The 27,485-nt window shown below is 37.9% G+C and overlaps 1 protein-coding gene across 3 annotated transcripts in view; it reads right to left on the reverse strand.

Moving 5' to 3' along the window:
- TAFA2 (TAFA chemokine like family member 2) overlaps window positions 1-27,485 on the reverse strand; it is a gene marked incomplete at its 3' end in the record, with an annotated part of 533,232 nt that overhangs the window by 135,100 nt on the left and 370,647 nt on the right. For all 3 annotated transcript variants that reach the window (XM_082634567.1, XM_082634566.1, XM_082634565.1), the window contains exon 2: window positions 21,449-21,555. In XM_082634567.1, the coding sequence (XP_082490693.1) occupies window positions 21,449-21,554 (106 nt within the window). In that variant the 5' untranslated portion in view covers window position 21,555. The remainder of the gene's footprint in view (window positions 1-21,448; window positions 21,556-27,485) is intronic.

Raw genomic sequence — 27,485 nt, forward strand, 5'->3', positions numbered from 1 at the left:
AATATGTTAGGATATATGTATTCCTACGTCAATATGATTGACCTAAAAAGAGTAAAATTTCTTCATTTTTTAAATGAATTCATTTACAAAGTTTATTTAACATAAATTTTAGGAATATATAAATTGCAAAGAAAAAAAGTGCTTTATCTATCTTTGATCCAAATATCCCCAGGGCACGAGCATTCTCCGGGAGTATTTGCTACAGTGTTTCATAATAATGTTAGAGTAGCATATCTTTGTTAGGAAACAAGAACAACGTTAAGGGTGATTTTACTTAAGTAACATCTATTTTGAGATAAGACATTTGCAGAGTTAGGAAATAACACATAGGCTGTACTTACTACACAAATAACTGAATAACTTATTAAAATAGCATGATTTTTATAGATGTTTAAATAGCATGCTTAAATAGATGTTTTCTCCCTGAGTCCTCTATTAGTGGGGCTGTCACTTTTATCTATAGTTGATTTTCACTTCTCTTTAAACTCCAATGTTTCAAATTAGGAAAAAAATTGATCAATTGATTGATTTTCTCAGCATTAACCTTCCAGTGAACTATAATAGTTATAACTTGAAAATAAATTATAAAGCAGATAGATTTTTCTCTAACTGGTAACACTCAGTTTCCTCAAAATACCCTCGCAGATATACATTTGCAAAAGCATATTAATTTCATGTATGGGCAAAGAATTAAGGGGCTGATTATTATATATATCATATTTCAAAAAAGCAAGAAAATATTCCCTATATGACTTATACTTTAATGTTATTTCCCAATAAATGTCTTTCAAAACCATCAATATTTATAAAAATATTATCTGTAAAATTTAAAATGTTGTATATAGTAGAAAGTATAATAACTTATGGTTCTTAAAAAGAAATTCCATATGCATTATCATTTTTTATCTCTTCACCAATCCAGTGTAGGAAAATGAGCACCTTTTACTCCTATTTTACAGGTAAACTAAAATTTCAGTGGTAATATATTTCACCCAAGGACATTCAGCTCAAACCCTAAATTCTCGTGACTCCAAATTTTCTTTTTTTCACCACCCTGTTAAGTAGCTTAGGCACCATTTCAAATTAGTTTTTCAATCTGTTTATCTTATAAATGCAGTCTTCTCTCATACTCATTGTGAACTTATAAATAATTTATTTGGGGAAGTAGACATGTTCATCATGAGTGATCAGCTAAGCAGTCATTTTGTTTGGTAATTTAATATCTAGTCTTGTGTCCTGTTGATTTTATTTTATTAACATCCAAATATCATGACCAGACTTGAATTAGTAAGTAAATGACTTCTTATTATATAGACATCCAGTACTTAGGGATACACAAATGGAACTCACAGTATGAAAAAGTACAGGCTAGAGAAGATATTAAACATATTTACCAGTGGCCTGATAACTTGTGTTATTATAAAAATTATAGAACAGTACAGTTTGGTGACTTGATAAGAAAGGTGTTCACAGGACCAAGACTAGAAGCCTGGTGTGAGTGAAAAAAAATTTAAGTACTTCAGCAGGCCATCATCTTTTTATTATGATACTGTGGAAAAAAATACAAATAAAACAAATTATAAGATATATAAAAGAACTTTTTTCCTCAAATATTTTGTCATATGAACTCACAAATGTGTAGATTATTGATCTGGTAGGTTATACCAACTTCTCCAAGTCCTTAAGGTCTGTTATATTGATATGCTATTATGAATTTTTATAAAAATGATTAATGAGATAAAGAATAGTATGATGAAAAAGGTATCATAGTAAAGAAAATTGATTAACTCTGGGTCATGTACTTGCAACGAGGGTAATATCATCCCCCAAGGGGGTGAAAATTGTTTCATGGGAACCATGAAAAAATTCATGGAAAAATCTTACTTTGCCTATAAATCACAGATATACATACAGCACATAAACAGATACACAGTAAACAACTATTAGCAAGTTCTACTCCAAGTTAAAAAAATTCGAGACTCCTTTAACTTCCTATAATTGTTGCTAGGTGATGAGGATCAGTCATAGGAATGCATTTTAAAATTTTCCCAAAATATGTTATGGAATGTTTGTTGATAACTGAGCAGTGTCCAGTATATATGCCTGGAAATGACTAAACATTTTTCAATTAACAAATTGTTCACAGTCAAAAGAGAACAAATGCTTCATGATTTTTATCTCTTTTTTTTTTAAAGCACACAACTATGCAATAATGATATAACTTCATTCAGTGAGTATTAAACCCACCAACACCAGAAAACTATACTCTCTCTTCTGAAATAGTAAGATTCACTCTCCTCTTAGCAGACCTGTTTTATTACAAAAAAAAAATTATTGAATGCATGAAAAGAAGCTACAGTAAAAGAATATTCCTTTCATAGCCCAAATAAATAATGAATATGAAAGTATACTAGAAATAATATGTAGGATTACTTCATTTGTTTTAACTTTAAATGCTCAGAATTTCCCTAATTCTATACCTCCAAGTACATTCTAAACTGAAAACAAAATCCAATGTCTTAAAATAGAGGAAATATAGAGAAAAAGATTTCTTAAATGTATTTTTTAAACTGTTTTCTAAAAGTCAATAATTAATCTTGGAACACTAGACCCACCACCATTAAAATAGGAAGAAAACACTAAGAATACCTGTTATCACCATTAATTTCTCAAACCCTTTTATAGATTCTGTTCAATGTTTTGAAATATGAAATCTTTAAAAGAAGAGACCATATCATAATTTCATTTATGCTAGATACTGTTAGGAACAGGTGATGTCTGAATACTAGAATCCATCTTCATAGAGCTTACAGATAAGTGGAAAAGTAAGCATAAACAAATAATTATATGAATAATTCATTCAGTACAATTGTGATGAGAGATGTAAAGGAAGCAAGGTGCTATGTGATCATATCACAGAGAAACTAACCTAGAGGAATAAGAAAAGCTTTATGGGGGAGATACTAGACATCAATGATGGCCTGCAGTTAGCTAGACAAATAAAGCAACAAAAATGTGAAAAGCACACAGAGGGAAATGTGGCATAAAAGGGCACAGGGCCTTCAAGAAACTGCAAAAGAGAATGTGTCTGGATCACACTGAGTAAGAGCAAAAGTATCTGAAGAAGAGAACAAAAGACAAATCACACAGCGATTTGTCATGTATAAATTTTTAACTTTATCTTAAGGGTTCTAGGTAGAGGAGTAAAACTATCAAATATTTATTTTTAGAAATTCACTTCACCTGCTGTGGGGAGAACTGACTGGAGTCAGGAAACTTTGGATGAGGAGGGAATTGCAACAGTTCAGAGAAGGCAAAGACCACAGTATTCTAACACAAGCAATGCAACAGCATCATTTAAAAATATATTACAAGAACTAAAAATAAAATTTATAGAGCTCCTGCTTTGTACATCCATATAATTCAAGAAAGATGGAAGTTGATCAAAGTAAAGATGAAGAATGAGCTACAACAACAGGATGTGGAGGAAAATTTTGAACCTGGGAAAGAGACACATGGAAATAAAAGAGAGCCCAAGAAGAGAAGGAAGAGGATAAGAAAACTAAAAGAAAATAGCAAAATTAGAAACATTATTATTGTTCTGATTTAAGATGGTGGGTTGAAAAACATACATTTCAGTAGGAGACAACAGCAACAAAATTTTAGAACTGACTTATGGGACTCAAGAAAGAGAATCTCTAGGCTGGCAGTAGAGAATCATCAAAAGAACGAGGGACTGAGAGTTTATCAGGTAGGTCTGGAAGGGACAAGGGGTTGAGGGCTATAATTAGAAGCATTGGTGAAAGCTGTCTGAGAAGCAATTAAATCTCTAGTTACTCTCTATCATTCCATGTCACTGGGCAGCTGTCTTACCTGCCAACTTGGCAAAAGCTTGAAGATTTATTGTGGTGGTGGGGTCGGGTGGGGAAAAGAGGTGGTCTCTGGACTGGGGATCACAAGACACAGCAGAGGTTGTAGGCACTGTACTGAATGAACTACAGAATGTTGACGTGGGCATACCTCCTCACCTCAGCTGCTTTCACCTCTCAACTCTTGACAACCTCAGACAAGAGATTAAAGGATTCCTCTCGAAGGAATCTGGATGATCCAAAAGAGAAAAGTTAAACATACTAACATTGGGAGTTCTCCAATAAAAGCCCTGCCACATCATCTTACATTGAATCTCCAATTCTACAAGCCCTACTAACAGGCTGAGAGCTTTCAGAACAGACAGTTTGGGATTATCAGCTATCTGAGGAAAGCTTCTAGCATGAAAAATAGAAACTAAATAAAGTAGGGACAAAATCTAGGAAGAAAAAGAGACTTTGCAAGAAGAAATACTTATAAATGGGGTGGGGTGGGGTGGCAGGAGAACACTCAGAAAACAAAAGTAGAGAGCACACAGAAATTAAAACTGTAACAGACATAAAATTTTGCACAAATTTGTACAATAAAGGTGACAAAATCTCCCAACCCCCCTCCTCCAAACAAATAGAGCAAAAGAACAGAGAGACAATAGAAAACTATTACAAAACAAGTTTGGGAGGTCAAACAGCAAAACAATAGGAGATCCAAAATTGACAGAGGAGGAAAAAAATAAAATGGGACAAAAAGATAAGAGCATTAGTTAAATAAAAAATGAAAGTAAGGTTTTCTTTGAAAACTTTAAGCTTGAAAAGAGTCACTCAATAATTAAGAGGCAAAACCTAGATATATGCTGGCAATATATTTTTTAAAATTTAAAGTTAAAGAAACTATGTTAAAAGGATTCAGATACTCCACTCCCACCATCACCCTACTACAACCAAAAAAAAAAAGAAAAGAAAAGAAAAAAAGAAAAATTACCTAGAGCTAGTAAAAGGACAAGCCTGGATGAAAACACAGACTGTCTGGAGTTCTGAAGCTGTGCTCATGCACACCATATGCTAATGCGTTGATTAGGCAAAATGTAAACTACTGGTAACAACACAAAGTGTTAATCCTTTATAAAGAGCTCTCATAAAAACATAAAGAAAAATAGGGTCACCTAATAAAAACAATAGACAATATACATGAAAAGGTAATTAATAAAAATATTAATGGTCAATAAACAATAAAAATTTTTATCATCTTTAATAATTTAAAACTGCAAATTAAAACAGGATGAAATTGACAAAGATTAGGTAGAATGATAAATCTCAAGGACTCCAAATTCATCTGGCCAAGTGTTGACACAGGTGTGTAAATTCCCTGCTGATGGGAATATGAATAGAAATGTTTGCAACTTGACAATATATATCAAAATGCATACCTTTTAACATTCATGATATTAATAAATAAACATCCTATGAATATATTACAACATTTTAATTTTGTTAGTGCTTCTTTTATACTTCCCAAATATTCTAAAATGAACACAAATTATTTTATAGTTAAAAATATCATTTTCAAAACATAATAATATTTTAAAATTTAAGTCATTTGAACTAGTAATTCCATCACTGCAAACCTAGCCTAATAAGCAGATATGGGGAAAAGCAATTGCAAATATAAATGTTCACTTCAGCATTATTTTTACTAGAGGAAAAATAAACAGCTCTAATATCCAATTATATAGTATGTTTAAATAATTTTCACAGGAAAGATGAAGAAATGCTCAAAATATAATAAGAAAGGAGAAAAATCTATGGATACAGTATATCCCTAATATTATATGAATAATATTTGAGAGTTAATAGTGACATGTGCAGAGGATTACAGGTGTTTTAAAGTTTCTACTTTATATTTTTATATATTTTCAAATTTTTTCTAACAACAGTGTAGGACACTCTATGTTCTGAAAAGCTATAAACATGATTTTAAAAAAACATTAAATTTGAAAAGCATGAAAAATTACAATGAATGTGACCAAGCTTTAAAAGTTATCCAAGGTTTTCAAACTTATCAATGACAAATATTAAACTGGCAAAGGAATCAATGAATAATTCAAATAATGGAAAATGAAAATAATTCAAAAATTAACCATCCATTCATTAACTCAAAAATATAAATTAAAATATGAATAAGAGACTATGTCAGGAGCTCCTAAATTAACAATGATATTTATTTGTAGCCAATATTTTCAGACTGGTGAGAAGGGAAGTTTTATATACCTCTGTGAGGGAATCAAAAGTAATTTAACAACGTGTATAAATGTTCCTGTGGCAGATACTTGTCATTTTCTTTCAACATTTATCTTTCTATATTCCTCTGTATGTTGAAATGGGCTGGAAGCTTAAATACGAAATTCCTCAGACTTTCTTGCCAGCTGGCTTCTGGTTAGATTCTGCCCATGGAAGTGTAGCAACCACAAAGATGTTTGCTTAGTTCTCCCTCAAAAGAACCCACTGAGAAGAACATAGTTGACTGATGGCCTCCAGTAACCCCACCTGTGGAGTTACACAGGCCACACTTTGTCTGGGCTGCTACCAGTCAGTGACTGAGCATGGCAGGAACACAACAGCCTGGCCTTTTTGCCCATTATGGGAGTCTTTGCAATGGGCAGCCTTTGCTCCAGGACCCCAAATTGGCCTGACCAAGACTTTTTCAAAACTGTGCTGAAGTTTGGGGTTCTTCCTACTCAAGCCTCCTTCCTTCCTTCTCTTCTTTCACAGGTGTCAACCCTTCCTCCTGGTTTGAAGCTTCACTCCATCTACTCCTCCTCCCTCCCTCTTTATATTTCAAAAGTGTTTCCCCCAATAAACTTCTTCAATATTGAATTCTGTCCTAGAGTCTGCTTCTTAGAGGAAGGCACTCATAAGAAAGAGAGAGGCCACCTTTTTTTTTTCTTTTTTTTCCCCTGCTTCTGGCTTCAGAAATGCTAAGGGAGATCACATGAATGCCTGTGGACTTCAGCAGCATTAGCAGAAAGTGTAGCAGCTCTAGCAGCATTCAGCCTCCTGGGCTCTTGCAATATCATGAGGGAATTGGTTCCAGGCTTCCTGCTCAGTGGCAGTGGAAGTGATTCCCAAAGCAGCAGCAATGCTTCAGCAACTTCAACAGCAAATAATACAATCAGGAGCTCTGTGTAATTCTGCTTTTCTTTTTGCTCTCCCACCTCTAGGGGCAGTAATAGCTTTCTGCAGTTAACCAATGTCTGGGTAGTAGTATCACCATTCCCTGTTACCTCCTCCAGCTCTTTCAACACTGTTGTAACCAGTTCCTTATTTTATTGTTTTTTTTTTTTTTTTTTTTTTTTTTAGGTACGTGGGCCTCTCACCCTGTGGCCTCTTGCATTGCGGAGCACAGGCTCCGGACACGCAGGCCCAGTGGCCATGGCTCATGGGCCCAGCCGCTCCGCGGCATGTGGGATCCTGCCGGACCGGGCACGAACCCGTGTCTCCTGCATCAGCAGGCAGACTCTCAACCACTGCGCCACCAGGGAAGCCCCAGTTCCTTATTTTAAACCACTTAGTGTGATTTTCTTTTTCCTGAGTGAATGCTGAATGATACAAACTTAATAATTTTTCATCTGTGTTAACTATGTAAAGAAATTTAAAAATGAACAAAATGTATTAATAAATTTAATTAATTGATAACTAATTAATATTAAATGTAAACAAAAATTCTACACAAATGTTTTTAGATTAGTATTAACAAACAAAAAAGTCTCAAAGATATCTAACAACAAAGAATTTTCTTAAGTAATTTAGGGCACATTATTACAATGTTTTTTATGCCCCAATTAAAATATGTTTTTATGGATAGTTTTAGATATATAAGTAAATACATATCATTTATTGCTAATTATACTACTAAGTGGGGGAAAAAAAGTAATGTTGAATATGTACTTATCATACGGCCCATAGAGTTTTATTCTTAAAAATATACCTGGGGGAAATTCTGCACCTGTGAACCAAAGTACATGTACAAATAGTGTCCACAGCAGCATTGGCAATAACAGCCAACAACTGGAAAAACCCAAATGCCCATCAACAGTAAAAGATAAATGCATCACATTCTATTCACACAATGTACTCCTATGTCACAACATGGATGAATCTCAAGAAAAAATGTTGAGGGAAGAAGCAAATCACACTAAAAAAAAATGCCTAAAATAGGATCCCAATTTTACAAAATTAAAAACCAGACAAAATAATACTCTATTGTTTAGGCATAAGAAGTCAGGAAAGGGGTACCTCTGCGGGAGGAGTGGTTGTAATTAGGGGAGAGGCATAAGGAGGTTTGGGGGGCTGATATTTTATTGTCCTGTTTGGTATTTGCACAGTCGCTTGCCTTATGATTGTTATTTTGAGTGTACATATGGGTTTTATGCACTATTCTGTATAAATGAGATAACTTAAAATAAAAAAGAGAAAACAGCAACTTTATCTGCATCATTTAAAGCAGAATCACCAGCTCAGAGCAGCATAGTCTCTCACCTAGTCCATATCAATAAATGTATAATTAAATAAATGAATGAACATCATGCTCTCAAATATGTTTAATGCGTTCATAAATTAAACCAGATGAAAATATGCCCACATGGCATCTAATAATTTCTATGTGCAAGAATTATGGGTAATTTGATTTCTTTTGATATTTTTTTTTCTTACCAAAGTTTCTCAATGAACATGTATTACTCTGAAAATTCAATAAAATGAAAAATAAAATGTATTGTTAAAAGTCCAAAGTAGAGTCAGTTTATGTTATGGCCCTTTTTCTTTCTCTTAGGACATTAATCCAATTGTTCTCATAAACAAGGTCCTTGAAACATTATGCATTATAATCAGGGTTCTTAAACTTTGGTGTACCTCATAGTCAACTGCAAACCAGCCCAAGAGAACCTAGTAATATCCTAGCGAAATTGGTTCAAACAATTTTAACTATAAGAAACCAACATTCTGAATATGGCCCCAAAGGATCTGCCCCACCACCTCCCCTGCCTAATTGTGCCTACCATCCTCCTTGCTTTTTGTCCTTCAGACACAGTGATCTTGTTTTTGCTCCAAAGCATTCTATTCCTTCATGTCTCAGCACCTTTGCACAGGCTACCGATCCTATCTGGATACCCAGCTCCCACTCCTCATTCAGATCTCAGCTCAAATGGCTCTTCCCTAGAAAAGACCTCCCAGATTTCCCTCTACCCATTTTACAGTTTACATACTCTTATCCTGAAATCTTAGCTCTAAACACTTTAATAATTTATAGTTAAATATTTATTTGTCTGATTATCAGATTAATATTTTTCATGCCTACTTTTCTGTAAGTTCCATAGGGCATGGACCATGCCTGTGTTGGTCACTTATTAACCTCCAGAACTTGACCTAAAGCCCAACACTTGACAGATACTCAATAAGTATTTTGTATATTTCAGAGTGAGAAAAGGAGGTCACAAAATTGTATTCTGTTTTTGAAAGGGTAGCAGTGGTTATTTTGGAAGGTAGGATTATGAGTGATTTTTATTTCTCCCTCCTTTGCTTATCTATATTTTTTTAAATGTCAATAGTAAATATTTATTGTTTTAGAATTAAAACAAATTTTATTTTAATGAAAAAAAATATATTTTTTGTTTTCTGGGTTGTTGGTTAGAGAAATGATTAAACTATCAAATGAACCAACAAACAAACAAAGAGCTACCAAAACAAATTAAATGGCTGCTCTCTCATCTAGGCTTTGGGCTGAAAATCACCTTTATTTTAAATTTGGTTTTCTTTGAAAATTTTTCATTCAATCAAAAGTTGCAATTCAGATTAGTAAACACCTAGTATAATAATGGGAATAACACTCAATATTAGCTAATCAAATGAACATTTAAAAAATTTGTGTGTGTTACGTATAACTCTCATCTGTTTATAATCTCTTTCACACTAAATACAGATCCTTTTCCAACCCAAACATTCAATGATGACTCATTCTCTGTAGATTTAGTTTGGATGTGATGGGTAAAGGAAGAAAAGGCAAGAAAACATATTGACCTTCTAAGATTAATGACTATGTTTTTCTGTTGGGAACTTGGAGTCCTAAACTGAAATATTTCCTCTCTAATCCCCACTATCTGAAGCTGTACCTAATGCAATTGCTTCCAAGTGGGAAATACTGCTTATACTTTCTGATTGGCTGTCACAATGCTCTGAGTTAACCACTACCCCCCACACCCTCACCCCACACCCCCACACCCCCCAGCTCTCAAAATATCCAGCTGAAGACAGTTGTGAGAATTCAGGACAGAATCTCTGGAGGTTTGTCTGTGTGTGAGGGACTTTTAGTTCCCAAAGCTCAGAAGATTTTATTAAGCAGGTGACAGCATTCTCTGATTTTTACATATCTCATTTTTCAAATACAAATGCTCTAGATTTCTACAGTGTTTCTACATTATGTTCAAGAAACAGAGTAAGACAATTCTCCAGTTGGTTGCTCTTGAGAACACAGTGCTATTGCACTGGTATTTGGAAGAGCTACTTATTCTATTGTTTCATCTCCTATAGTTACCTGTTCTGTAATGACCCAGCCTCTTACTGCTCTCTTTCTTACATACTCTGCTCTATACACAGCAGCCTTGCTACTCCTCATGTCTCCAGGCATGCTCCTACTTGAAAGCATTCATACTTATTTACTGCTCTGCCTGCAACATCCTTCTCCCAGATATTTTCATGGCTGGCTCCATTGAAAAATTTAGGTCTTACCCAAAGGCCTTATTTAAAACTACAGTCCCTCTTGAACACTTCTTATTTTTTCCATAGAATTTATACTATAAAACTGTTTTACTTTTCCTTTTTATTATCTATCTTCCCACCTCTAGGACAAAAACTCCATAAAGAAAATGTTTGCGTCTTGTATGTTCTGCTATATTCTCAGTCCTTATTGTGGGTACTCGAAAATTATTGAGTAAAACAAATTTTCCATCAGAATTATCCAATCTAAAATATTCCTGTGAAAACTACCAATAGACTCTATGAATCTAGAAGTCCTGATTCCCAGAAAGGGAATGCTTTTACCAGGGGAAACTGTAAGAGTCCTGCTAAACATATAGCTCCAATTGCTGCCTAGTCAGCCCCATAGACGAGCAAGAAAAAAAGAACTTAAATACTGATGAGTTTAATGACTCCAGTGACCACTGCTATGGGTAGCTTCTAGGAACCAGGGCAGGGGAGAATATGTTAGGCTCTCAGATGATCCACTGAGGTATTTCTTGGCATCGCAATGTCCAGTTACAACTATAAATTTATAAGTACAACAACCCCAGAATTCAGAACATGATAATCCAGAGCTCAGAACCCTCAGATACGAGGTAAAACATCAGGTAAACCTTCTAGGTGAACAGGAAGGAGAGAGGAATCTAAAATGGCTAGGGAAGTGGGCAGATAATGAGTATCAATAAAGGCCTTGGTACCAACTGCATTAGTAGCAGCCCCACTATTCCTCCTCAAGTAGGTTTTCTTGGAAATTATAACCAAGCAGAATCTTTGATAAGGTTTGCCTAGACAGAGTAAATTTAAAATAAGAAGCAAGCAGAGCTGAGGGGTATGAGAAGTTGACTGCAGTGATGTGTAGCTGTTGGTTCACTAGCAAGATCCCTTCTATCAGCAGTGCATCTTTCCTCCACTTGCTGTGAATGGTAGGGGATTACAATTCACAGCCCCTCCCTTGTTCAGAAATCCACCCTCTGCTAAAGAGAAGCTACTTCTCCAGGAAGGCTATTCCCTACCATGGGTAATAGATCAATGACCAATGACAAATGGACACAAGTGTAGAAGAGGCTATTTATCTCACCTCAAGGAGCTCCTCTCTGTGGAGCAATTTATGTTTCTGATCCTCCCCAAAGGACCTGACCAGGCTGTTCTCCAGCTGAGACTCTATTTGTGCTCATCTTTTGTCTCCAAGTTTATCCTGCTGTCCTTGCTCTCTGTCTCCTGAGAGCACTCTTTCTATAAATCACATAAACAAGAATTCCTGACTTGGCTCTGCTTTTAGAGAAACCTAAGACACATGGCGTATGCAAATCATCTCTGGAAGAATGCATTCTAAATATAGGCCTTAAAAACTCTTGCAAATATGATTCCAGTGAACATTAGCTCACAAAATTTTTAAAAATCACAAAACCCTAAAATAAATAAAGTACTATGAGTGAGAGTCAACAGCAAGAAATCACAAAAATTTCATAAAATAGAAGCATCGAATTTTATATATATGTGAGATTTGATATAAAATGTATAAAAAGAAATATAAACTAAATAAATCAAGAACAAAATATATCAAAAACCAAGAAAATTTGTAAGAAAAAAAGAATTTTTAATAGCATGTAATAGATGAAATTAAAACTCAATATATGCATTAAAGAGCAGATTAGACCCAAGAGAATATAGAAATAGTGTGGTAGAAAAAAACAGATCTGAATATATATCCCAGAATATAGCACAGAAAGACTTGAAGATGTAAGATATAAAATAGAGGTTGAAATATATGGAGAATAGAGAGGGAAAGCTGACATACACCTAACCAGAGTTCTAGTTCAGTAGAGACAATGGTATAGAAGCAATATTTCAAGACATAATTCCTGGAATTCTTTCAAAGTTTATGAAAGACATCAATCCACAGATTCAGGAAGTCAACTAAATCCCAAATAGTATAAATAAAAAGAAATTCACTGCTAGATATTTATCATGTTACATGGAACAAGACTTCCTAGATTTGAATTCTGCTCTCAATGGTTACTAACTAAGCAACTTAGGCCAAATTATTTAAACTTTCTTTGCCACAGTTTCTGATCTATAAAATAGGATGAATAATAGTACCTACCTTATAGATTGTCATAAGGATCAAATGAGTTATTATCTACAAAGCTCTTAGAATAGAGCTGTTGGATTTTTAATATTCAACTGTACTACTTTTATCTTGAATGCTCACACGAAGTGCTCTCAATCAGACACAGACTTCTTATTAATTATCTCACAATAAAAAATAGAAATAAGCAAATAGGCCTTCCTTACTCTAAGCCCTACGCATGATGAAAGCCATGTGGACTGTGGGAGATAGAGACTCCACTCTTACAGGGCAGACACAAACTCTCACACACTCTGGCACCCAGGGCAGAAGTGGTAATTTGAAAAAAGCCTGGGTCAGATCCACCTGCTGATCTTGGAGAGTCTCTCAAAGAGGCATGAGGGAACTGGAGCTCACCCTAGGGACACAGACACTGGTGGCAGCCAATTTGGGGGGACCTTGTTCTACCATGTGGACACAGGTGCTGGCAAGTGCAATTTTGGAATCCTCCTTCTAGCTTATTAGCACCAGGACCAAGTCCCACCCACTAGCCTATCAGCTCCAGTACTGGGATGCCTCAGGCCAAGCAACTAGCCAGGCAGAGAGACAGCCCCACCCACCAGCAGGCAGGCTGCCTTAAAACCCCACAGCTACCCCAGGACATGGCCCTGTCTACCAGACTGACCAAGACCCTGCCTCAAACACCAGTGTGCAGGCACTAGCCCTGGGACCCCAAGGGCCCTGCAACCAGAGACCCTAGGACCCAGCTCTGTCCACCAGTGGGCCAATACCATCCCCAAAACCACTGCAGCCCCACAGAACACTCAAAGGCCAAACACAGGCTCTAAAATACCTTGGGACCCTCAGCCGGCTGCCCCAGGATTCAATTTCACCCACCAGTGGGCCAGCAAAAACTTTGGGACACCCTGGACCACATAGTCAGCTGAGTCAGGAACAGGCCCTGCCCACCAACAGGCTAAAAGCAGCTCCAGGACCCCCAGGTCCCTGCAGCCAGAGATCCCAGGACACAGCTCAGCCCACCAGTGAGCTGGCACTAGCTCCAGGAGACCCTGGGCTCTGGCCCCACTCACCAGCAGGATGATAACCAGCCCTAGGAACCCCCAGACCCTGGCCACACCCATCAGCAGGACAACAGCAGCTTGAGATACCTTGGACTTCTCAACAAGCTGCCCTGGGATACAGTCCCATTTATGAGTGGGCCAACATCAGCTCTTGGTCACCCTGGAACCAGTAGCCAGCCATGTGAGGAACCAGCCCCACCCACCAGCAGGCCAACACTAGATCCAGGAACCCTGGCCTGCAACCCCAGGACCCAGCTCTGCCCATCAGTGAGTCAACGCTAGCTCCAGAACCCCAAAGGCTTCCATAGCCAGCCTCCATACAAGGCATAGCCTGGCAACCAACCAGACTCTGGGCCAGCCACATCTACCAGACTGCCCACAGTAGTCAGCCCACCACAACAGAAGGACCCACACAGTCTAAATAGGGGGCACCACTAGAGCACGTAGCTCTAGTGATCAGAGAGGAGTGTGCTGTTGGGATTCAGAGGACATCTCCTACAAAAGGCTACTTCTCCAAGGTTGGGAAAAACAACTAAACTACCAGATACATAGATATTAAAAGTGGTAAATGAGGTGGCAGAGGAATATGTTCCAAATGGAGGAACATGTTCCAAACAAAGGAACAAGATACAACTCCAGAAGAAGAACTAAATGGAGATAGGCAATTTATCTGATAAAGAGTTCAAGGAAATTATTATAAAGATGATCAAAGAACTCAGGAAGAGAATGGATGAATAGAATGGGAAGTTAGAATTTTTTAAGAAAGATTTAGAAAATATAAAGAAGAATCAAACAGATATGAAGAATACAATAAGTGAAATAAAAAATAAGTTAGAAGGAATCAACAGTAGATTGATAAAGAAGGCTGGATCAGTGAACTGGAAGGCACAGTAGTGAAAATCACTGAAGCTGAACAGAAAAGAAAAAAAAAAAGAAATGAGGACATTTAACAGACCTCTTGGACAACACCAACCATACTAACATTCACATTATAGGGGTCCTAGAAGAAGAAGAGAGAGAAAAAGGAACAGAACATATTTGAAGACATAATACCTGAAAACTTCACTAACCTGGGAAAAGAAACAGAAATCCAGGTCCAGGAAGCACAGAGTCCCAAAGAGGAACAAAACAAGACACACTGTAATTTAAATGGAAAAAAATAAAGAGAGAATATGTGTATTGGCCAAGATGGTGGAGTAGAAAGACCCTGAGCTCATCTCCTATCATGAGCACACCAAAATTACAACTATCTGCAGAACAACAATCTATGAAAAAGATGAGAAGCTACAGGAAAAGATTTTTCACAACTAAAAACCTAAAGAAGGAACCACAATGGGAAAGGTAGGATAGGAAAGGTGGGCTCACAATATAATCAAGTCCCATACCCCTGGGTGGGCAAACTGCAGCCCTGGGGTCCTGCACTGAGAAGACAAGTCCCCAGAGCATTTGGCTTTGAAGGCCAGTGAGGCTTAATTTGGGGAGTGCCAGGACTGAGGGAAACAGAGACTTTACCCTTAAAGGCCCACACAAAATCCCATATGCACTGGTACCCAGGGCAAAAGCAGTAATTTGACAGGAGCCTGGGCTAGATCTAACTGCTGGTCTTGGACAGTCACCTGGAGAGGCGGGGTGGGGGTGGCTGTAGCTCATTCTGGGGACATAGATACTGTCAGTAGCCATATTAGGGAGCTTTCTACCACATGGACACTGCTGCCGGCAGCTGGCATCATGGGATCCTCCCTCTGGCTCAATAGTGCCAAGAGCTGGTCCCACCCAACAGCCTGTAGGCATCAGTGCTAGGAAGCCTCAGGCCAAACAACTAACTGGGTGGGGACACATCTCCACCCATCAGCAGACAGGCTGCTTAATGACTTCCTGAGCCCACAGCCACCTCTAGACACAGCCTTACCCACCAGAGGGCCAAGACACAGCTCCACCCACCAGTAGGCAGACACCAGCCCTGCCATCCAGGAAGCCTGCGCCAGCCTCTAGACCAGCCGAACCCACTAGGGGGCAGACACTAGATGCAAGAAAATCACAGTCCCTCAGCCTGAAGACTTAGTCCACCCATGGCAGGCTAGACCCTACCCTGGGACCAGTGGGGCCTGGGCCCTGGGCCCTGGGCCCTGGCCCTGCAACTAGCAGGCCAACACAAGCTTCAGGACACCATGGACCATGTACCCAACTGTGTCAGGAACCAGACCCCTGCCCACCAGTAATCTGATACCAGCTCTGGGATCCCTGGGCCCTGCAGCCAGACTCCAGGACCCAGCTCTGCCTGCCAGTAGGCGGAGCAACAGCCCCAGAGTCTTCTGGACCCTGACTCCTACTGCCAGTGAGCCAACATTAGCCCCAGGGCTCCTTGGGGTTCTGCAGTCAGCTGCCTTATGACCAGGCCCCACTAGTCAGTAGCTAGCAACATCCACACAAAGCAGGGTCTGGTAATCAACTGGGCTAGGGGCCAACAAAGCCCACCAGTCAGCCTACATAGTCAGCCTGTCACAACAGAAGGACCTAGGCAGCCCTCTTAGGGGGAATTCTGAGAGCATATCGCTTGGATGACAAGAGGGGAGTATGCTGCTGGGCAATTTTTTTTTTTTTTTTTTTTTTTTACAGAACTAGAATGAATAATTCTAAAATTTGTAGGGAAACACAAAAGGCCCTGAATAGCCAAAGCAAACTTGAGTAAGAAGAACAGGACTGGAGGTGTCACACTCCCTGACTTAAAAGCTACAGCCATCAAATTAGGATGGTACTGGCATGAAAATAGAAATATATCAATGGAACAGAATAGAGAGCCCAGAAATAAACCCATGCACTTATGGTCAATTAATCTATGACTAGAAGGCAAGTATATACAATGGGGGAAAAAATAATAGTCTCTCAGTAAGCGGTGGGAAAACTGGACAGCTACAAGTTAAAGAATGGAATTAGAACATTTTCTCAAACCATGTACAAAAATAAGCTCAAAATGGATTAAAGACTTAAATGTAAGACCTGAAATCATAAAACTCCTGGAAGAAAACATAGGCAGAACACTCTTTGACATAAATTGTAGCAATATATTTTTGGATCTATCTCTTAAAGTAATGGAAACAAAAGCAAAAATAAACAAATGGGACCTAATTAAACTTAAAAGCTTTTGCACAGCAAAGGAAGCCATCAACAAAACAAAAGACAACCTACTAAATGGGTGAAAATATTTGCAAATGATATGACGGATAAGGGATTAATATACCATATACATAAACAACTCATACAACTCAAAATCAAAAAAACATACAACTTGATTAAAAAAATGGGCATAACTGAATAGGCAATTTTCCAAAGGAGACACACAGATGGCCAAGAGGCACATGAAAAGGTGCTCAACATCGCTAATAATCAGGGATAAGCAAATCAAAACCACAATGAGATATCACCTCACACCTGTCAAAATGGCTATCATAAAAAGGATCACAAAAAATAAATGTTGGCAAGGATGTGAAGAAAAGGCAACTCTTGTACACTATTGGTGGGAATGTAAATTAGTGCAGATGCTATGGAAAACAGGATGAAGTTTCCTCAAAAAACAAACAAAAAAAAATAGATCCACCATATGATTCAACAACTCCACTCTTGGGTATATATCCAATATATCTGGAGAAAACTATAATTTGAAAAGATACATGCACCCCAATGTTCATTGCAGCACTATTTACAATAGACAAGACATGGAAGCAACCTAAATGTCCATTGACAAATGAAGAGATAAAGAAGATGTGGTACATATATACAATGGAATACTACTCAGCCATAAAAAATAATGAAATAATGCCATTTGCAGCAACATAGATGGACCTAGAGATTATCATACTAAGTGAAGTAAGTCAGACAGAAAAAGACAAATATCATATGATATTGCTTATATGTGGAATCAAAAAAAAAGATACAAATGAACTTGTTTACAAAACAGAAATAGATTCACAGACATAGAAAACAAGCTTTTGGTTACCAAGTGGGAAAGAGGTGGGAGAGGGATAAATTAGGAGGTTGGGATTAACATATACACACTACTATATATAAAATAGATAACCAACAACAACCTACTGTATAGCACAGGAATTATACTCAATATTTGTGATAACCTATAAGGGAAAAGAATCTGAGAAAAGAATTTGTATACACACACACACACACAGACATATATGTATATAACTGAATCACTGTGCTGTACAGTTGAAACTAACACAACATTGTAAATCAACTATACTTCAATTTAAAAAAAAATCCACATGCAAACTCTAATTTGAAATTTTCGTACGCTCAGTGCTCAAAGGAGTCTTATTTATAATAGCCAAGCTACGGAAGCAACCTAAATGTCCATCAAAAGATGAATGGATAAAGAAGATGTAGTACACTTACACACACCCACACACACACACACACACACACAGGAATACTACTCAGCCATAAAAAAGAATGAAATTTTGCCATTTGCAACAACATGGATGGACCTGGAGGGTATTGTGCTTAGTGAAATAAGTCAGACAAAGACAAATACTGTATGTTATTAAAATAAACAAATGAATATAACAAAACAGAAACAGTCACAGATATAGAGAACAAACTAGTGATTAACAGTGGGGAGAGGAAAGGAGGGAGGAGAAGCATAGGGATAGAGGATTAAGAGGTACAAACTATTATGTATAAAATAAGCTACAAGGGTATATTGTACAGCACAGGGAATATAGCCAATATTTTATAAAATCTCTGAATGGAATATAATCTACACAAATTTTGAATTACTATGTTGTATACCTGAAATTAATATAATATTGTAAATCTACTATACATCAGTAAGAAGAAATAACTTGAATAACTTTCTTAGTACTACCACTTTGGAAAAAAGCATTTCACATAATCTGGTAAGACTGAAGATATGCAATGCCCTGTGACCCAGAATTTTGCTCCTTGGAATGTGCTCTTGAGAAACCCTGGCACATGTGCACAAGGAAAGAAGTAGACTATTCATAGAAGCATAGTTCATAATGACAAGAAAATAGAACACCAACTGTTCATGTACAAGAGAATAAATACATAAATTGTGGTGACTTCATACAACAAAATATGGGGCAACAGTAAAAAAAAAATTAGTATTAACTATAGTTACCATCAAGTATAATGAATGTCACAAATATATTGTTGGGCAAAGTAGCAAATTACAGAAAAACACAGTATAATACTATTATGTAAATTCAATAACAACAGAATTAAGCAGCATGCCATTTGGATATGTATAAACACATGGTGAAATTATAAATAAAAGCAAGGGAATTATAATCACAAAATTTAGAATAGTGATTATCTTGGGTAAGGAGGCAAAGTAATGAAATTAAAGTGGCAGACACAATCAGGTTCAAGAGAATTAGAAATGTTACATGTCTCAACTGGGGGGTGAGCACACTTGTGTTCATTTTATGAATATGTCCTAAAACATATATGTACATTACACTTATTAAATGTAAAACAGTTTAAACAAAGGGGGCATTTTGCATGGAAAATGTAAAGGGAAGAAAGAAAGGAAAAGGGGAAGGAGGGAAAGAGGAGAGGCAGAGAAATCTTTCCTAAATTCTTCCTCCAAAATATTCTTGGTAGGGTGGAAATGGATCAGCAAAACAACACAAAAGTTTATCTTCTATAATGTTTTAGAACTTTGAGTTTGGCACTTTGAGTGAGTTTTCTGAGTCAAGGTATAATCTCTTATGTTCAAGAAATATATTTTTGGCAAAAAGTAAGAAAAGATCTTAGTTTTGGAGTTAGCATAGAACATAACACAAGTTAAAAATTCTTAAAAACAGCTTTAAAAATTGTATGCAATATTCACTGTGGAGCAGTCCTTATGAATGATTCTCTTAGAGACCCCATCACTTGGCTTTGGAGATGAGAAAGCATCCTTATCATGAACCCTTGCTTTGCTGGGATGACACCCACAATTACTATGAATCTCCCCCAAAGCTCTCAATTCTACTTTTATAGGCTGGGAAAGTGCACTGGGGTGACCATGTATGGATGATGTGTCTTCTCCTGTTAAGCCCAAGGCATGGGGCCTGGCCCCAGCGGTTTGCCATTCATTCATTCATTCATTTATTTATCTATTTATCTATCTATCAATTTATCTATGTATCTATCTATTTATCTATCTATTTAGCGGTACGCGGGCCTCTCACTGCTGTGGCCTCTTCCGTTGCGGAGCACAGGCTCCGGACGCGCAGGCTCAGCGGCCATGGCTCATGGGCCCAGCCGCTCCGCGGCATGTGGGATCTTCCCAGACCGGGGCACGAACCCATGTCCCCTGCATCGGCAGGCGGACTCTCAACCACTGCGCCACCAGGGAAGCCCGGTTTGCCCCCTTTTTAAAAGGTAAGTATTTAAGGCTGCTTTGTCCTTCCGTTTGTTTCACTGTAGCCAATTTGGAGGCACGTGAATAACATCTTCCTTAACAACTTCTTAATTTTATACCAGTAACCCTTATTAAAGAGAATTTAAAGTTTTATCTGTGGATCCAAGTGCTGTACTAAAGAAAAGAAGAAATGCATACACACACACACACACTCACACACTGTGGGGGCAAAAACAGGATTGTGAAATATGAAGGACCTCTTTATAAAATTCATATTTTGAAAGACGACTCTTTTTGGTTTTAAACACAGGGGGAAAAGATTTTGTCTTATAAGCATCCCTCCCTCACACCACATCTTTCCATTCCCTGGTGTACTTGTTCAGTGTAATGCTAATTAAATGCACATGTTTAACTATTTTAAGTGTTACAAAATTCAAGGCAGTCTTAATTTTCTCTTCAATCAAAAATAAAATAAGAAACTAAGTTGGTAGTCTGTGGACTTTACAGAGGAAAGAGAAAAGAATTGTAAAATCATATTTCACAGAAAAATCTAAATTGACTTTTCAGGTTATGAATACTTGATTATGGTAGAGACAGTCCAGAAATAGACTAAAATAAAATTAAATGGAATTTTAATTCATTTGGAAAAAGTATTCACTATACTGAGTCTTATGCTCAGAAAAGAGAACAGAAAGGGCATAATTTTGAGCTGTCAAGCTTAACACACATATATAAAACAAATATCGTCACCCTGTTCTATGGCAGAATTGAGCCTTCTCAATATCATACTGGGGTAAAATCAAAAGAGTGGCCAAAGATGTACTCTGGCATGAAGAAATATGATCTACAAAAAGCACGGAAAGGAAATTTACATGTATACGTATTATTAAGATACATATTATTAAAGATAGTTTCATTATAGGATGATTGCAATTTGAAACTCATCTTTATTACATGTCAATTCAACATTTTAACATTATTATCTTAAAAATGGAAATGTTAAGAAGAAAACAGAGTCACGATTCCATACTTTTGAACATTATTTGCAGAAGTGTCAGTAATCCTGGAAACATTTAAATAATCATTCATTACCATTCAAAGCCATATTAAGAATAACTCTCTCTGCATTTTTACTTAAAGAGAATTGCCATGGGTGGACCCACATTTAGTAAAATTAACTGACCAGTAAAAGCAGAACACAATAGTTTGTGTTAAAGGGAGTCCCCTTCCTCAGAGAGCTGAGGAAGAAAACAGAACAGCTTACCTTTATGATGGTTTGCACTGGACACAACTTTCCCCCACAAGGTTACAATAAATATTATTATTAGCAGTTTTCCTTTTGTTGCTTTCTGTAAGTATCTCTTACTCATCCTGCAAATAAAAAAATAATAATAAAAATCCTAAGTATGTGAAACCATTGCTTTTCCATTATAACTGTGCTATATTTAAAGCTTCCCATGACACCTTAACACCTAAATTTGCATTTCTTATATTAAAATGCTATTCACTGTATATAAACTATGAACAGAAAAAAAATTAAAGTTTTCCAAATAAAGTACCTTGAAACAATGCAAGAGGTAAGAGAGGTCCTACCTCAGTCAATCTTATTTCACTTAACAACAGCCTAAATCAACTGGGAAACATCACCATTTTTCTTTCCATATAAATATAGATTCAACTTATTCAAAAAATCCAAGACACAGTTGTTTGAATAATCTTTAAATAAGTGACTTATTCTACTTTAAGAAAAACAAACAAAACAAAACCTTCTTCAAGGCCAGGCCAAATGGTCAGGGTAAACAGTTTAGATAAAATGTGTGTGATGAATTCCTGCACAGAATAAAGTCACTTCAAATTCATTATTCCTAATGTGTTTTTAAAAAGTCACCTTACTGTACAACACTACTACTAGAGATACACAGATGTTTTAATATTACTGGAATCTACCATGCTGTACTTTATGAGAAGTAGAAGAAAAATGGAAAAGCAAAATGAAAAATATCTGGTTAACATTTTCAAGCTGAGACTACAAAACTCAGGAAAGCAAAGCAAAGTTATAATAAAATAATAGCTACCCATAGGAAAAATTTAGCAACTACTTTCTGTAGCACCTAAGACTATATTATTTCAATTGTTTTTCAGGACAAATTGGGGATGTTGGTATGTCTAACCCCATTTGTAGATGATGAAATTTGGAAATTTGCTGAGGTCATGTTTAATGATAGAGTAAAAAGTCAAACCTCAAATAATCTAAATCTAAAATCTTTATATTAACTACTATAGTGCTAAGGGGTAAGTGAACTATATAAGATATAATCCATCTGCATTTATTTATGAGGCAGATAAAATATACATCCATCACCCTGTGCCTTCTCAGGTTCGGATCCTATTTTGAACTCTAATCTTGTTTGACCTACATTCTTGCCTTCATTCTACTGCAAGTTTGTGAGGTCACTTCCTGACCTAGCTTGACTACTCTTCCTCTTGAGTTCTCTAAGTTATCTTTTTCCTTACACCTTCACTGCCAAAATATTCTGTCTCCAAAAGTATGACTCAATGGTGGCAATGATGGCTGTATAATTTTGAAGAGAAGTCATTCACACTGATAAGTGGATGAAAAAATTAATTGATATATTACTTATATTTAATATGGGTATACATGAACACTTCTTGGCCTGGGGAAGTTGTGCAAGCTGATTCAGATGTTGAGGAGACAGCGCAGTATGACTAAGAACACAGACTTACCCCCGAGTCAGATTGTTTGGATTTGAGTCCAGGCCCTCCTGGTTTTTAATTGTGTCATCTTATGCAAATTTCTGGATCTCTTGCCTCAGTTTCTTCTTCTCTAATATGGGATATGTGTGTGAAAAGCCAGGCCCAATGGCTGGCATGTAAAAGGGCTCAAAAAGTATGAGATTGGAAAGTGTTCATTCAGTTGGATGTTTTGTTCCTTGAGTGTATGAGAGGCCTGTGGAGGGAGATGACTGGAGGGAATTTCAGTGGCCCCAATAGCTGCAAGTCCTCCATGGAGCTTGGTCTTGTGACATGTCTAGAAAATGTACAAAGGAGTGGGTGTTTGATCTTTCAGATTAGATTGCTTGGTTTAAAATCTGGCTTCCTGCCTACTTTCTATATGACTTTGGATAAATTACTTAACTAAGAGTATTTTTATTGTATTTAAAATGAGAAGGGAAGACCTTCAAGATGGCAGAGGAGTAAGATGTGGATATCACCTTCCTCCTCACAAATACATCAGAAATACATCTACATGTGGAGTAACTCCTACAGAACACCTACTGAAGGCTGGCAGAAGACCTCAGACTTCCCAAAAGGAAAGAAACTCCCCACGTACCTGGGTAGGGCAAAAGAAAAAACAGAGACAAAAGAATAGGGACAGGACCTGCCCCTCTGGGAGGGAGGTGTGAAGAAGGAAAAGTTTCCACACACTAGGAAGCCCCTTCGCGGGTGGAGACTGCTGGTGGCGGAGGGCGGAAGCTTCGGAGGGGTGCAGGGGTGTAGAGGGCAAAGCAGAGAGATTCCCACAAGATGATCAGTGCCGACCAGCATTCACCAGCCTGACAGGCTTGTCTGCTCACGTGTTGGGATGGGTGGGGGCTGGGAGCTGAGGCTCCAGCTTTGGAGGTCAGATCCCAGGGAGAGGACTGGGGTTGGCTGCGTGAACACAGCCTGAAGGGGGCTACTATGCCACAGCTAGCAAGCAGGGAGTCTGGGACAAAGTCTGGAACTGCCTAAGAGGCAAGAGACCATTGTTTTGGGGGTGCGCGAGCAGTGGGGATTCAGAGCACTGCCTAAACGAGATCCAGAGATGGACATGAGCTGCGCCTATCAGTGCGGACACCAGAGACGGGCATGAAATGCTAAGGCTGCTGCTACAGCCACCAAGAAGCCTGTGTGCAAGCACAGGTCACTATCCACACCTCTGCTCCCGGGAGCCTGTGCAGCCCGCCACTGCCAGGGTCCCGTGATCCAGGGACTGCTTCCCCAGGAGAACACACGGGGCACCTAAGGCTGTTGCAACGTCATGCCGGGCTCTGCCACTGCAGGCTTGCCCCACATTCCATACCCTCACTCCCTCCGGCTTAAGTGAGCCAGAGGCCCCTAATCAGCTGCTACTTTAACCCCATTCTGTCTGAGCAAACAACAGATGCCCTAAGGCGACCTACACGCAGAGGAAGGGTCAAATCCAAAGCTGAACCCCAGAACCTGTGAGAACAAAGAAGAGAAAGGGAAACCTCTCCCAGCAGCCACTGCAGCAAGAGAATAAATCTCCACAATCAATGTGATGTACCCTGCATCTCTGGAATACCTGAATAGACAATGAATCATCCCAAAATTGAGGCGGTGGACTTTGTGTGATTTTGTCTGTAGAGCTTTGCTTTTACCATTTGTACTAGGGTTCTGTCTATCTGTTGTTTTTTGGGTTTTTTTAGTATAGTTTTTTAGCTCTTCTTATCATTGGTGGATTTGTATTTTGGTTTGGTTGCTCTCTTCTTTCTTTATTTCTTTTTTTTTTTACTTTATAATTTTTAATAATTTTTATTTTTTATTTTAATAAATTTATTTTATTTTATTTTTTTCTTTCTTTCTTTCTTTCTTTTTTCCTCCTTTTTCTTCTGAGCCGTGTGGCTGACAGGGTCTTGGTGAGCCCAAGTGGGTGTCAGGCATGTGCTTCTGAGGTGCCAGAGCTGAGTGCAGGACACTGGTCCACCAGAGACCACCCAGCTCCACATAATATGAAATGGTAAAAGATCTCCCAGAGATCTCCATCTCAATGGTAAGACCCAGTTCCACTCAAAACCAGCAGCCACAGTGCTGGACACCCTACACCAAACAACTAGCAAGGCAGGACCACAACCCCACCCATTAGCAGAGAGGCTGCCTAAAATCATAATAAGGACACAGACACCACAAAACACACCACTGGACATGGTCCTGCCCACCAGAAAGACAAGATCCAGCCTCATCCAACAGATCACAGGCACTAGTCCCCTCCATCAAGAAGCCTACACAACCCACTGAACAAACCTTACCCACCACAGGCAGACACCAAAAACAACAGGAAATATGAACCTGCAGCCTGTGAAAATGAGACCCCAAACACAGTAAGTTAGGCAAAATGACAAGACAGAGAAACACACAGCAGACGAAGGAGCACAGTAAAAACCCACTAGACCAAAAAATGAAGAGGAAACAGGCAGCCTACCTGAAACAAAATTCAGAGTAAAGACAGTAAACATGATACAAAATCTTGGAAATAAAATGGAGAAAATACAAGAAACGTTTAACAATGACCCAGAAGAACTAAGGAACAAACAAACAATGATGAATAACACAATGAATGAAATTTAAAATTCTCTAGAAGGAATCAATAGCAGAATAACAGAGGCAGAAGAATGGATAAGTGAGCTGGAATATAAAATAGTGGAAATAACTACCTCAGACCAGAAAAAAGAAAAAAGAATGAGAAGAATTGACAACTGTCTCAGAGACCTCTGGGACAACATTAAACGCACCAACATTCGAATTATAGGGGTCCCAGAAGAAGAAGAGAAAAAGAAAGGGACTGAGAAAATATTTGAAGAGATTATAGTTGAAAATTTCCCTAATATGGGAAAGGAAATAGCCAATCAAGTCTAGGAAGCTCAGAGAATTCCATAGAGGATAAATCCAAGGAGAAACACGTGAAGACATATTAATCAAACTGTTAAAAATTATATACAAGGAAGAAATATTAAAAGCAGCAAGGGAAAAGCAACAAATAACATACAAGGGAGTCCCCATAAGGTTAACAGCTGATCTTTCAGCAGAAACTCTGCAAGCCAGAAGGGAGTGGCAGAACATATTTAAAGTGATGAAAGGGCAAAAACTACAACCAGGATTACTCTGCCCAGCAAGGATCTCATTCAGATTTGACGAGGAAATCAAAACCTTTACAAAACAAGAAAATGCTTAGAGAATTCAGCACCACCAAACAGCTTTACAACAAATGCTAAAGGAACTTCTCTAGGCAGGAAACATAAGAGTAGGAAAAGACCTACAAAAAGAAACCCACAACAATTGAGAAAATGGTAATAGGAACAAACATATTGATAATTACCTTAAATATAAATGGATTAAATGCTCTAACCAGAAGACATAGACTAGCTGGATGGACACAGAAACAAGACCCATATATATGCTGTCTACAAGAGACCCACTTCAGACCTAGGGACACATACAGACTGAAAGTGAGGGGGTGGAAAAAGCGATTCCATACAAATGGAAATCACAAGAAAGCTAGAGTAGCAATTCTCATAGCAGACAAAATAGACTTTAAAGACTATTACAAGAGACAAAGAAGGGATCGATAAAGGGATCGATCCAAGAAGAAGATATAAGAAGATATTTCTCCAAAGAAGATATACAGACTGCCAACAAACACATGAAAGGATGCTCAACATCATTAATCATTAGAGAAATGCAAATCAAAACTACAATGAGGTATCACCTCACAACAGTCAGAATGGCCATCGTCAAAAAATCTACAAACAATAAATGCTGGAGAGGGTGTGGAGAAAAGGGAACCCTCCTGCCCTGTTGGTTGGAATGTAAATTGATACAGCCACTATGGAGAACAGTATGGAGGTTCCTTAAAAAACTAAAAATAGAACTTCCATATGACCGAGCACCCACTACTGGGCACATACCCTGAGAAAACCATAATTCAACAAGAGTTATGTACCACAATGTTCATTGCAGCTCTATTTAGAATAGCCAGGACATGGAAGCAACCTAAGTGTCCATCGACAGATGAATGGATAAAGAAGATGTGGCACATATATACAATGGAATATTACTCAGCCATGAAAAGAAACGAAATTGAATTATTTTAGTGAGGTGGATGGACCTAGAGTCTGTCATACAGAGTGAAGTAAGTCAGAAAGAGAAAAACAAATACTGTATGCTAACACATACGTATGGTATCTAAAAAAAAATGTTTCTGAAGAACCTAGGGGCAGGGCAGGAATAAAGATATAGACATAGAGAATGGACTTGAGGACACGGGGAGGGAGAAGGGTAAGCTGGACAAAGTGAAACAGTGGCATGGATTTATATATACTACAAAATGTAAAATAGATAGCTAGTGGGGAGCAGCCACATAGCACAGGGAGATCATCTCGGTGCTTTGTGACCACCTAGAGGGGTGGGATAGGGAGGGTGGGAGGGAGACACAAGGAGGAGGAGATATGGGTATATATGTATATGTATAGCTGATTCACTTTGTTATAAAGCAGAAACTA

This window comes from Mesoplodon mirus (genome assembly GCF_964341445.2).
Source record: "Mesoplodon mirus genome assembly, chromosome: 11".
Lineage (NCBI taxonomy): Eukaryota > Metazoa > Chordata > Mammalia > Artiodactyla > Ziphiidae > Mesoplodon > Mesoplodon mirus.